Source organism: Sesamum indicum, linkage group LG4 (assembly GCF_000512975.1).
Source record: "Sesamum indicum cultivar Zhongzhi No. 13 linkage group LG4, S_indicum_v1.0, whole genome shotgun sequence".
Taxonomy (NCBI): domain Eukaryota; kingdom Viridiplantae; phylum Streptophyta; class Magnoliopsida; order Lamiales; family Pedaliaceae; genus Sesamum; species Sesamum indicum.
In genome coordinates this window covers 14,906,084-14,919,552 of record NC_026148.1, presented here as the reverse complement: position 1 = coordinate 14,919,552, position 13,469 = coordinate 14,906,084, and the positions used below count along the sequence as shown (strand labels likewise).

The 13,469-nt window shown below is 34.3% G+C and overlaps 1 protein-coding gene across 1 annotated transcript; it reads left to right on the top strand.

Moving 5' to 3' along the window:
- On the top strand, nucleotides 7,892-11,943 carry LOC105161093 (BTB/POZ domain-containing protein At5g03250-like). Its single transcript, XM_011078667.2, has 4 exons — nucleotides 7,892-8,347; nucleotides 9,647-9,716; nucleotides 9,964-11,184; nucleotides 11,266-11,943. The coding sequence occupies exons 1-4, from the start codon at nucleotides 8,289-8,291 to the stop codon at nucleotides 11,800-11,802; spliced, it is 1,887 nt and encodes a 628-aa protein (XP_011076969.1). The 5' UTR covers nucleotides 7,892-8,288; the 3' UTR covers nucleotides 11,803-11,943.

Below are 13,469 nucleotides of genomic sequence, written 5' to 3'. Positions count from 1 at the left end.
TTTCAAGATTTTACCAATTCCAAAGGTTTTGCTTATCTGGACTTCACTCTTTTCTTGTCCCTTTTTGCCTATTTCTTAAGTCAAACCTAAATTTTTTCTTCCCCCCACATCTTTTCTCTTTCTTCCTCCTTTTAACTTGTGATTATATAGCATTTCAAATTTTTTTATTACAAAAAATATTATTTATATATATTTGCATTATATATTTCAAAATTAATATCATATTATATTTATTTATTTATTTTACACATTTTTCTCTATATTCATTTATACTAAGTATACTATTCTTTTCTATAATATTTTGGGTTAATTATATTTAAACCCCATGTAAAAATATAAAATCATACTTTTTTTTAAAAAAAGTTTGAAATTACACTTATACCCCCTCTGAAAATTCTCCGTTCACACCTAACCCCCTTATGATTTGGACGAAAAATATTGATGTCAACAAAAAAATTACGTAAATTTTTAATTTTACTCATAATTTAATATGTTTTATATATTTTCATACTTATAATACAAAATTATTATGTGGGCATGCTAAATGAGGGATATTTATGTAATTATTTTTGCTAATATTAGCATTTTTCATCCAGATCCTAATAAAAGGGGGTCAGACATAAAAAATAAATTTTTTAAAAAGAATATAATTTTAAAAGTTTTTCAAAAAAAAAACATAAATTCTTATTTTTAGAGAAATTGTTTTGGTAGAATTAATCTTAATATATATATATATATATTTTGTATCAAACAAATTATGCTCTTAAAAAATATGTTATAATAGTGGTGTAGTGAAAGGCGACTGCACTTTTTGTAAAATAACCCAAAATGACCCAATCTTTGTCAACTTCTAATTTTTAATTTTTATTGATAAAATAATTGTCTTATACCTAAGTCTAATTAGTCAATTATTAATTAGATAGCATAGTAGATATTAACAATATGTTTGATTGCAGTATGAGCCTACCCAATTTCCCCCCAAGATTGCACCCACCCCACAATTTGCACAAATGTGAATTTAATTGGGTGAGATGCTACCTAAAATTTCTTGACTTTATCTTATCTTATTATTATTATTATTATTGTGAAAAAAAATTGGGTAAGTCAAAATTTTTAATAAATCATACGTTTGTTGTTACGTTAAAAGCTGTATTTAAAAATGAGGGATAATTATATTTATACTCCTGATTTATCGTCTATTTATATAAATTATTCATACCTTTTGAAAAATTACACTTAGACTCCACAAAAAGTGTCATCATCATTTACACAAATCACCCCTATTTTTTTTTGAATAATTACATATACATCTCTAAAAAACGTCAACAACATTATACAAGTTACCCCTTCCTTTTAGGCTGCCAGGGGTGGTTTATGTGTTTACTCAAGAAACATAAATGGTTTGTGTAGATAGACCATAGATCATGGAATGTAAATGTAATTATTCATAATAATTATAGTAACATTCAGAATTTTATAGGAGTTCAAAATCGATGTGTTGCTCCTGTAAAAATCAGTCTAATGATCTTAACTGGAGTACCACGACAAATCAAACATTTGTCGTTGTGTCAAGAATTATGTAGAACAACGACGTTGTTGCAACTTGAATTTTCAAAATGATATAACGACTCAAATACTGTATTCTGGTTGTAGGCCCCATAATAAGAACAGTTGTTGTCATACAATCAGGGACCGTATTATATTAACACAACTTTGTTCGTTGAGGCGATTATACGAATTATTTATTTTTTATTCAAACTTTCCCCTAATTTTACTTTTCCCCAAACAACAAAACAAAACATGTTGATACCTTGAGAGATTGATTGAAACTAATGGGCAAGTTAGGATTCTCCCAAAGCTTGCCTACTTAATCTTCACACATTCACTAAAGAAAAAGGAAGTTCTTCCTTCATTTTGTGTTCCATTTTTGCCCTCCCCATTTTCTCAAACTTCACTTTCTCCCCACCTAAAGAGAGAAGGGCCAATGAGTCTTTGTAAATGATTAAAGTTGAGGTCTCATAACTAAAGATTATGAGTTTAAATTTACGAATATAAATTATATGTCTATTTTTATAACAATTATTTGGGTAAATTAGAAGTGATTTGACATAATTACAAATATCTGCTCGTTTTTTGAAATGAGCCAATTTCATTAGGTTTTTATCCAATTTTGTGAACTGACCAAAATATCTTTTTAATTATAAATTCTAATTATATATATATATATTTTATAATATTTTTATGAATTAATATTCCCTCTAGATTATTTATTTTATCCATTCTTAATTTTTATTAATTTTTTAAAAAATTCAAATTTCTTTATTTCATTGATTTGGAGAGAGAGAGAAAGAGTCAGTATGATGAGTGGGGGACAAATTTCAAGACACCCTAGCCTGTGACAATATATATATATATATATATATTAAATTATTTCATATTATTATATATAATAAGCGTTAAGACAAAGTGGAAGTCGCAATTTAAAATAAGCAACATTGTGCGGCTGATTTGACCAATAACCGGCTTAGGTGCAGCTTATATTCTGACGTATACGCATCTACCTATAATTATTATATAGTGCAATAATAGCAACTACATCAATATGCATAAATAAATCATCAAATATTTATTTATTAAAAAGATATAGAGTGGATTTCAGAAACATCATTATGAACTAATAATTACATAGAATATCTGTTGTTATAGATTTATTGAAAATGTCTCGATAATAGCTTCTGATATTTAAATAAGATAGATCGCAGGAGAAATATGAATAAAGACCGTAAAAAAGTTAGGATAATAGAAATTGTTACTGGAGCATGGAGGGAGATTATTTATAGATTTTTCTCAATTATATGATTTTATGTCAATTAGAGACGTCAAAATAATCGAATGGTCAAAGTGAATCCATACATTAAGATTTTAGAGATACCGGGCTAGATTGATGTGACTCCAAATGAATGAAATGAATCTAGAGTTTGTTTAAAAATTAAGGAAAAAATGCAAGCAACCCCCTTGTGATATTGCAAATGAGCAAATTACCCCATTATGAAAAAATAAATAATGATTTACTTCTTTGTATTTTTTGAAATATAATAATTTAAGAAGGTAAATTGTTTCATTTTAAAAGTACAGGAGAGGTAAATTGCTATATTTTTTTTATAGGGAAATAATGTGCTTATTTTCAATATCATAGGGGAGTAAATTGTATTCGCCTTAAAAATTAAATACGAGCTGGGAGAAGGTCGGATTGTCTCCACATCAATATCAAATAATGATGGAATATTATGTATGTGTATCTGCTAATTGAACTTAAATTGAAAATTTCCTAATAATTAGGGGTGGCAACCAGATGGGCACGGGACAAGTTTGGGTGGCTCCGAGACCCGTATCACCAACTCTATGACGGAATTGACCGACCTTGCTACAATACCCACTGTGGTGGATCTGAGTCAATAGACTCTAGTTTTATATTTTTTTTAAAAAATAAGAAAAAAGAAAGAGACGGTGACAGTGACTAACGAGCGGCCAAGAGAGGAGGGGATAGGTGAGGTGAGGCGAGGCGAGTGGCGAACAGCGAGGCAAGGCGGTGTGGGCAAGACGAGAGAGATCGAGAAAGAGAGAGCCATAACATAGCGTGCGAGATTAGAGAGAGGGAAGCTAGGGCTGGGATCCCCCTACTCTCCAGTTTTTGACAATGAACCCACCACATAAAAAATGAATATAGGATGGGTTTTGGTCCGAATTCAATTATCACGCCCATTAATAATGAGAACTTAATTTTATCAGTCAAGCAAGATTTCATTGAATTGACTAAATCAAGTCAAATTATTATATCGAAAGTATAATTCTTGATCTATTTTTTCAAGTTTATCATAAAAAACCAAAAGTCAAAAAATAAAAACAAACAAACGAACGAAAGTAAAACCATGTTATCTGTCCTAATAAGCAAATATATTTATCGTATATGAAAACCAAAAAGGGGAACAACAATAAGAATATCTCTCAATTCTTTAAGATAATAACGTTTTGAAACAAATTTCTTGTAACACCATCCAAACAAGGTGGCCATTAATTTCTTGGATTGGGAATTTTTGAATATCAAAAACTTTAGTAAACTACATTAATAATGATATCTATGTTATGACGTTAAATGTGGTGTGATTCATACTGTTGGATAATTTTACACAAACTATTGGCATATTCCAAGCATTGTACAGCGACATGCACTCAAAATGAGAAGATCCTTGAGTATATCCAGCAAGCAAAATCCCAGTTACCACAACAAACTTTATGCATGAAAATGCTAGCAAATTGCTTCCTAGCCATGTATATGAGTCCATTTGTGTGATCTACGAATAAGACGGCAACAACGGTTGATGCTGGCAACAACGACATAACGTTAAAAACTAAACTCAGACGATGAATGAAGCATTCATCTACGTATGCCTCAACGTGGGACGAATTCAACATATCCATTTTTGACGTATGATAGTTCAGATGACATAACAAGACTTCCACCTCTTTCATGATATCAAATATGAGACTGACATGGTTATAACTCCTTAAATATCTGAAGTATTGTCGAGCTGAAATTACAAACATGTACATTAGCTGCAGATCGACTTAAGATGAACATGTTTAAGCCAAATCTTTGATTTGTGATGAGGCGAGGAGCGTTTCAGCGATTCTTATTGAATCTTTTCTCATATGCATGTCAATGGCACGAGTTGAGTTTGATATGAATGTAGAAGGGAATATAGCAGCACTGAAATACCGAAAACTGGGTTGAAACTGTAGTGGACCTGCAGGCTGCATGGGCACATTGGAGTAGAAAAGGGTGAAAGAGTACTTAGAAGCCGTTATTAAATCGTAGAGAAGTCACTAGATCAAAAAGCAAGGTTCCACAGTCTGGCTCTAGGTTCAGAATTATCTGGAAACTCGACTGATCTCACTTACTTGAAAATTCATGTAAAAGTTGCTCGACTTTCAAATAGAGTGGTTAGTTCTGCAGCTCTATGAGAGAGTTCCATATATTCCATTTACTTATAGATGGAACAGAGAATGCCGTGATGAAAAAAGCTACTGACAGCTTATTGAGATGCGTTTATTAGATCTAGCAGTTTGAGTCCTTTGTCAAAAAACCAACTCCTTGCCCGTGTATTGCAAAATCATAAAAACAGGAGAAAGTTTGGGCTTTGAAGTGCCTCGTTCCCAGGAACGGTCAGTGCAGTAAAGAGTTTCATTGACATTATTTCCTTTGGAGCAATTCGACTGAGACGAGAAGAAGACAAATTTCCACACTTAAATTGCAACTTTAAATAGCTTTATAATAGTGTCCAAGACTTCAATGCTCAATCTTGGAACAACAACTCATAAGAATCTGGAATACTTCAAGTCTTCACCTGTAAATAAGGCATATATCATAAGTGTAAGATAGCAGAACATAGAACAAAGTCTGTATGTCTGGTAGCAAAATACTTGCAACAAAACAACCCTTACTTTCTCCCCTCAGTAATCAGAGTCTTTTTATGTGTGTGTGGGTGTTTTCTGAGAGGAGAAAGTAAAAGGTTACCTTCTTGTAGTCTCTGCGTAATTGTGACGATTATATACTTCCTATATCATCTCTGTAGTAGACAGAATGAACTCGCTGGGGAAGCTGTACCAGAAGATGTTTGAATGAAGAAACACCACTATCCGTGGAAGTATGATACTCGAGCCTGTCGAAACAAACTTGATAAGATTGGAGGTAACGCACATAACAAGCTAGTTTCAGTTTGCAAATGAAATGGATAGTTAGCGTACTAAGCGTCCATAAGAGAATTATATCTAAAGTTATAGTTCCCTAGACCATTCATTGTCCTTTATGGCGTTGATATACTCCTCATCAATATATTTTTGAGCCAACCCCATTAACTGCTCAACCCCTTTTGGTTGATCTCAGGCCAATGCCGAAGCAAATGGTCCTTTCTTGAGACCATGAATGAGTATGTTAACCATTATGTCAATTCTGAGGTCTTGGACCTCCAATATTCATTATTGAATCGTCCCATAAAGCTCTTCAAGTTCTCCTCGTCCCTATATTTGATGGTGAACAAGTAAGTGGCCGAACTCTTCGCCTTCTTCTTACTGGCAAAATGGAAGGGGAACCTCTGCATCAACTGTTCAAACAAATCTATCGACATACTAACTGGATTTATGAATCATTCTTAGGCTTTTCCCGTTAGGGCGGTTACAAATAACTTAGCTTTGATAGAATTTGTCTGCCCATACAAATTCATAACTAATTCGAACGCGGCAACATGCTCTTGGGGATCTTTGGTTCCATTGTACTTAAACAAATCTAAGAACCTGAAGCTACTATCCACGACCTCCATCAAAATTCTGTTAGAAAATGGTGAGTTACTATTTTGGGCTACGATCTCTCCTCGTTTCTTAAGCTCCTCGATTGTTGGCCTAATTTTTCGATTTGCCTGCTGACATTATCAACCTCTGCTTTTGATATTCCAGGCTGCCTCGAAAACACCCTCCTGCTAGTAACTTCATTAGACATCGCTCTTTCAGGACCTTTATCAAGTCTGCCAGGTATGATTCTGTCATATTCTATCTCCACTTCTTTCCCTCTAAATAATTGCCTTTTCGCTCCATCCTTTGCGGGTGTCACTTTTCTCCTATCATATTCCATGATAGCTTTTCCACTCGGCCCCTCAATCATACTTTGAACATCTGCTCAACTTAGGTGCAAAAATTGATCCACCTCTCGTGCAGGTGTCTCATCCTTATACTAACGATCTCCTAAACGCTCCCTCCATATTGTTCGAGACTTTCTCAAGATTCCCACAAACAACGCCAAATTGATCCAAATATCTTATATAGGTCGGGTTAAGACCCCTTATGGTTGCAGGCCGGGTCGTAGGCGATCCAAAACTTTCTAAGATGTGAATCCTGAGAAAAAAAGAAGCACGTTAGGCTTGGTAGGAAGCCTCCAGCTAAGGCCCTCCGATGCTTACGTTAGAATAAGTGAGGTCGAAAACGATCTTGAAGACTTAAATGCAGTCGAAAGATTATTAAATGCAACATAACATAAAAGCTCATAATTAGTAATATTTATAGGTTTCCACACCCATATTGGGTAACTCCACATCGCAACATTTGGAAGAATGCCGGTTAAAAGATCCAATGGTTGATAATCCGGGTCGGATTGGACGGGTCGGTCCAGTGACCGGACCCATTAATAAGTGCGGGGATCTTGTCCCCTTGTTATTTGTCTGCATTTGAGGGGCATTTTCGTCATTTTGTTAAGAGGGAGGGTTATTACCCTTAATTAATAATATTGATTTACCACAAATTTTAAGTTATGATCTTTTATAATGTAGTGAAAACTTAATTCTTTTTATAGTATATTATTATGTTAATAATTAATAATTATATATAACAAATCGTGAACGTTACAACTGCTATTGTACATATGATTTTATGACGTGGGTGAGGAACTTTTCAAATTTATATCTGCTCTCTAATCAACCAATCATGTGGAAATCCACGATACTCGGACTGATCGATTATACTTTTATGGGACTTGGAAAATAATAAATTGGAACAAGTAAATCTATATTTATAAATGCTTAAATCCCAAAATAAAAGATTTTGGTCCCACAGCCACGACAATGCATCACCAGCCTGCCTGCTGCTGACGTGCAGACCAAAAATCCACACAGCCACATTGTATACGCATACTTAAGAATGGAATGTCCTCCACAAGTAACTGTTACAATTAATGATAATTAAAAAACAAAGGTTACAGAAATACTGAAACTGAAAGAATTCCATTTCCAAGAATCATATTCTTCTATAATTCTTTATATTTTGTTTTTCTTATGGTAATCTAAATTTATATTAAAAAATAAAAAGGAAATAGAAGTTGAAATTGTTCTTGAGGGTTTAGGACATCTTGTTAACAATGGAGAGCATAATCCATAGAGGCCCCTTATATTGAACAATGTTTGTAACAGCAGCAAAAGGAAGATTTCACACTGCCTAGATTTTCCACCCTTTGGACTCGGGACCATCCTAATTCAGTTCTTGCTTTCTTGAGAAACACCAAAAATCCCTTTTTTCTTGTTATGTTCCATCATTACCATCACTGCTGTCTGCCCTTTTATCATAACCCCTCTTTCATTCTTGGAAAAAAAAAAAAACTTTTTTTTTTCAGTTTTTTCCCCTGTTTTTTGGATGTGGGAATGAACTGTGCGGTTTGAGGTATGGCATTGTGATGAGAAATTGATAGAATGGATTGCATGAAGTTGGGTTGTAAAGCAGACGTGTTTCACATGGAGGGCCAGAGTTGGTCAGTTTTTCTTTTTGAAGTCTTTTTCTGGGCTATGATTCTAGTTTCCTTATTTGAAAAATGATTTAGGAGGCTATTTTGAGATGATTTTGGGTTTTTCAGGTAAATTTATGAGGTGGGCTGGTTTTTGTTTGAGCTATTTCTTGTTAGTAATGAATATTTGTGTGGTTGGGTGGCGATATGATGTTTGAAGCTTGAACCATAGGCTCAAAGCTGCTCTTATGGAGTGTGTGGATGATGACAGCTAATATTTGTATGATTTACTGTTATATTGCTGCATTTGTATATCTTTCTTGTAGTGTTTTAGATATTGCTGTTCAATTGTCCAAAATTAGTATACTTAGTTCTTACCGATGGAAGTTGGATATAACTCAGTTTAGTGGTATCTAGATGCGTTGCTTTTTTTGCTTATCTGCTTGAGCATTTTTGGCTGTGAAGATTCTTTTAGTTTACCACAATGGATCGACTTATTTGCACGAAAAGAAAGGAAGTTTAGAGGTGTTTGTTTGATTCGTATTTCAGTGCATTAAGAAAGTATATGCAACCTCTGGGAAAAATCTCTTGATAAGTCCTCAATGTATCACAAGGAAGGCGGTGATTGTTTGTTGCGTTTTTCAACACATTGATATGAATAACCGGAATAAATTGTAAAGTATGATGACTTGGTTCAAATCCGATCTTTTTCATAACAGAAAGTGGTGTATCTGAGCAGCCGACAAATAGATGAAATGGTTGCTAGTCTTTAAGTACATTGGAGAAAGAAAATGAAGTAATACTACTTAGGTTAGTGTCTTGACTTTTTCTTTCTTCACTCTCACGTTATGACTATAGCTGGAAGTTCCTGTTTTGTGCTTGCTATTGTAAACTGAAGATGTTTTTCAATGGTGAACGGCAGTAAAAATAATGAGGGGTGATTTTCTAACTTTAAAATGTTGAAATAGATCCTGCAATTTCGCCTTTGAACTTCCTAAGGGTGTCTAGTTTCTTTGTTTATACATATTGGGATGCATAAAATAGGCAATGTCTATGAATTAACACATTTGACTCCTCAATCATTCGTCACCCATGGACTCATTACATTATAATGTGTCAAACTTAGCTACTCATTGAATATTTTACGACTTCACAATCTTGTTGATACAGAACCTAGGGGCCTTGAATTCATGTCAAACATAAGTTGCATCAACTTTTGAAGGGCTTACAATGAAAGTGCTTCGCATGGTTTATTTAAACATGTCTGGATTTTCCGTAACTCTTACAGGATGAATATTTCTCTTATTGAGACTCGGCTAATTTCAGGCTGTGCACCTCTGGCCTTCCCAGTGATGTTTGCATAGAAGTTGGAGAGATGTCATTCCATCTTCACAAGGTCTGAATTGTATGCCACCTTGAAGTTTGTTTCTTTGTTGTGCATATTTTTTGATGAGCTATATATATTTCTTGGAACCTCTTCAAAGTTGTCAATCTTCATATTCTCAATATAGTCACGAAGAGGAACAAAATGTGAGAGCTTTCAATTCTTTTTTGCTGATCGTATCTATCTCCATTTTTTAGTTTCCCTGTTTGCTCAGCAGATGACTCTAAATTGACCCTTTTTCTTCGGCAATATCTTCCAGTTTCCTCTGTCGTCAAGGAGCCAATTGCTGGAGAAACTTATCCAAGAATTTTCTGCAAGCCAGGAGAACGAGGAAGAAACAAAATGTGTTTTGTCTCTTCACGATTTGCCTGGGGGAGCAACGTCCTTGTTGCTCATAGCCAAGTTCTGTTATGGTGTTAAATTCGAAATTACTGCTGCAGAAGTAGTCAGTCTCAGGTGTGGCGCTGAGTATCTTCAAATGACCGAAGATTATGGAGAAGGGAACCTCATCTTAGTAACAGAAGTTTTCCTTGATAACGTGCTCAGAAGCTGGGTAGATACGATTAAAGCCCTTGAAACTTGCGAAGCAGTGCTTCCCCTTTCGGAAGAACTTCATATAATTTCAAGATGCATCGACTCCCTTGCTACTAAAGCTTGTGCCGGTCCGACTCTTTCCAGTCTGCCTATGTCATGCCTGAGTGCCGCTCAGAGTCCAACAGCTCCATGGAATGGGATACATTCAACTTCCAAGCCATGCCCCAAGACAGAGGATTGCTGGTACAAGGATGTTGCAACTCTTGAACTCCCTCTCTTCAAAAGGTTGGTGCTGGCTGTTGGTTATAAGGGCATGACATCCGACAGAATTGCCGGGTCGATAATGTTCTATGCTACAAGGTATCTCCCCTTGAATGGCAGGCAATCGAGCTTTCCCCAAAGAAATCCAGGATCAAGAATCCCCATTATGTCTGATGCTGATCAGAGGACTCTAATTGAAGAGATAATCAGGTTACTCCCAAATCAAATGGGTGCCACACCTACCAACTTCTTGCTACGACTTCTACGAACATCCATGATTTTACAGGCTAGTCCAACAAGCCGAGAGACCTTGGAAAGGAGGATCGGGGCCCAACTGGATGAAGCAGTTCTGCAGGACCTTCTTATACCGAACACGGGCTACTCTGTCGAGACCCTTTATGACATCGAATGTGTTCAGCGGATAGTCAGTCATTTCTTGTTTGTGAATCGGGAGGACCATGATTCCAACTTCAACTCTGTGGTAGAGGAGGACCAGTTGGCAGACAGTTATCATTCACTTACGCCTATGACAATGGTGGCTAATTTGTTAGACAAGTATCTAGCTGAGGTTGCACCAGATGTCAACTTGAAACTGGACAAATTCCTGTTACTTGCTGCTACAATCCCGGACTATGCTAGGCCGACAGATGATGGAATTTACCGAGCGATAGATATATACTTAAAGGTATATCTGCGTATCTAGACTCAGTTATTAGGTAACCTCAAATCTTTCATTTCAAGGCTGACAAAACTTTGTTAACCGCAGGCACATCCCTGGTTGACAGATTCAGAGAGGGAACAGCTCTGCCGGCTCATGAACTGCCAGAAGCTCTCCTTAGAAGCCAGCAGCCATGCAGCTCAGAATCAGAGACTACCGTTGCGGGTCATCATCCAAGTTCTATTTTATGAGCAGCTACGACTACGGACGTCCGTTGCTGGTTGGTTCTTCGTCTCAGACAACCTCGAAAACTCACAAAACTTAAGTGGAAGCATCGGACAAACAGAGGACCGTGCCATCCCAGTGAACTCCAAAAGAGGCCAAATCTCCACACTTAATGACATGCAGGAACGGGTGTCCGGGCTTGAGAAGGAGTGCGAGAACATGAAACATGAGATAGAGAAGCTCGTGAAGACAAAGGGAAGCTGGAGCAATTTTCGTAAGAGATTTGGTTTAAGGTTTAAGTCCAAATCATTCGACTTCAAGTCGACAATGTTGCCGTGCAATGGAGAAGCACTTCAACCATCAAGCAAAGCTGTTCTGGATAAGAAACAGGATCATGATCAGAGCAAGTTAGCTAATTAATTTTGGAAGTTTAGGTGAATTCTTACATAGATATGTCATTCTTTTACTTCGTATGATCCTAACCTTTGGCATATAAACTAGGCTGTGGATGTTAAGATTTGATCTTGTTTCTTCTGCCAACTTTTTTATTTTATTTTTTAATTTCAAATTACATCTGATTTTCGTGATTACTATTTTATGTCAATGCTAAAATAAATATCCATGTATTATTGCGAATTCTTGATACATTTATTAGTACGCACTTGAAGGGTAATAATTGTATTTTCCTATATATAAAAAATAAGTTTTTTTTTTTGTAATTAATAGTGAGTAAAATGATATTTTTGTAATTTAATAAATATTTTCTTGAATAATTAAAAGAGTAAATTACGACGGGTTCTTATGGAGTTAGTCATAATTACAATTATTTTCTCGTTATTTTGAAAATTACAAATACTTTCATAATTAATAATCGTCTAACAATACCCCTTGTGGCAGTCCGTTATAGGACAATATCCGTTACATGACCATTAATTTTAGAGGTATTCATAATTTTTCAAACAATGAGGGGGTATTTTATGATTATGAGGGTAAATTACAACGACCTCTCCTGAGGTTTGGCATAATTACGGATACATCCTCGTTATTTGAAAAATTATAAATATCCCTCTTGATGTTTGATGAAATTACGTAATCCTTGAATAGAAGTATGAAATTATCAACTATGCCCTTACTGTATTTTTTTTCAAAAAAAAAAAAAAAACTTGTAAAAGAAAATCAATCGAAGTGGATGAAAAAGTTTGAAAAATTATAAATAAATTATCCATTTAGTCAATAAAGAATAAATAAAATTATAATTTTTAGTATATAAGGGCATTTTGGTTAGTTCATCACAAAAAATGTATGAAACCCTAACGGAGACTTATGGAATGAGCTAATTGTTGACAACCGTTAAAATCAATAGATATTTATAATTTTTCAAATAACGAGGGGGTATTCGTAATTATTCCAAACCTCAAAGGAGGTCGATGTAATTTACCCTAATTATAACGAACCTCCTGGGATCTCTTTGTAATTTATTCATAATTATAATCCATGAAAGAATATAATTCCAAATTTGTACAAACAGAAAAAAAAAATTAAAGCAAAACCTCTATAAATTAATAATATTGGGACTATGTAATTTTATTAATTTAAAAAAATATTAATTAATTGATAAATTAATAATTTATTAATTTAATGAGATTTTTTTTATTCAACGACCTTACGTTATTCTTGGTTACTACAACAAAATGGATGTCAATCACTTATTGGATTACAAGGGTGAAAATGATACATGTTTGGAGGGCCAAAGTTTAGAAGAAATTGTAACTAGTGTTATTGAAAATCATATTGAGAACACAACACTTGAGGTTTTGGATGCATTGGGGAAATTTGAAGAGGAAAAGCTCGATTTAAATTTTAAAAAGTAAATAATAGATCCATATTTTACTAAGTTGTCCTAATTATATTTGTAATTTTATAAAATTATTAATTTATAATATTGAGGGGATCATAAATTATTTATATAAGGGTTTTTCAAAAAATTATTATTTTATTAATTCATCAAAATTATTAATTTAGACCTTGTGTCCAATTTGGATCAAGAAAAATTATTATTTTATAGAGATTATTATATATATGTATAT

Excerpts from the sequence above, each read along its gene's own strand:
- LOC105161093 (XM_011078667.2), top strand. The coding sequence starts at position 8,289 with ATGGATTGCATGAAGTTGGGTTGTAAAGCAGACGTGTTTCACATGGAG. Across the intron at positions 8,348-9,646 it reads CACATGGAGGGCCAGAGTTG|GCTGTGCACCTCTGGCCTTC; the intron begins GTCAGTTTTTCT and ends GGCTAATTTCAG. Across the intron at positions 11,185-11,265 it reads CGATAGATATATACTTAAAG|GCACATCCCTGGTTGACAGA; the intron begins GTATATCTGCGT and ends TGTTAACCGCAG.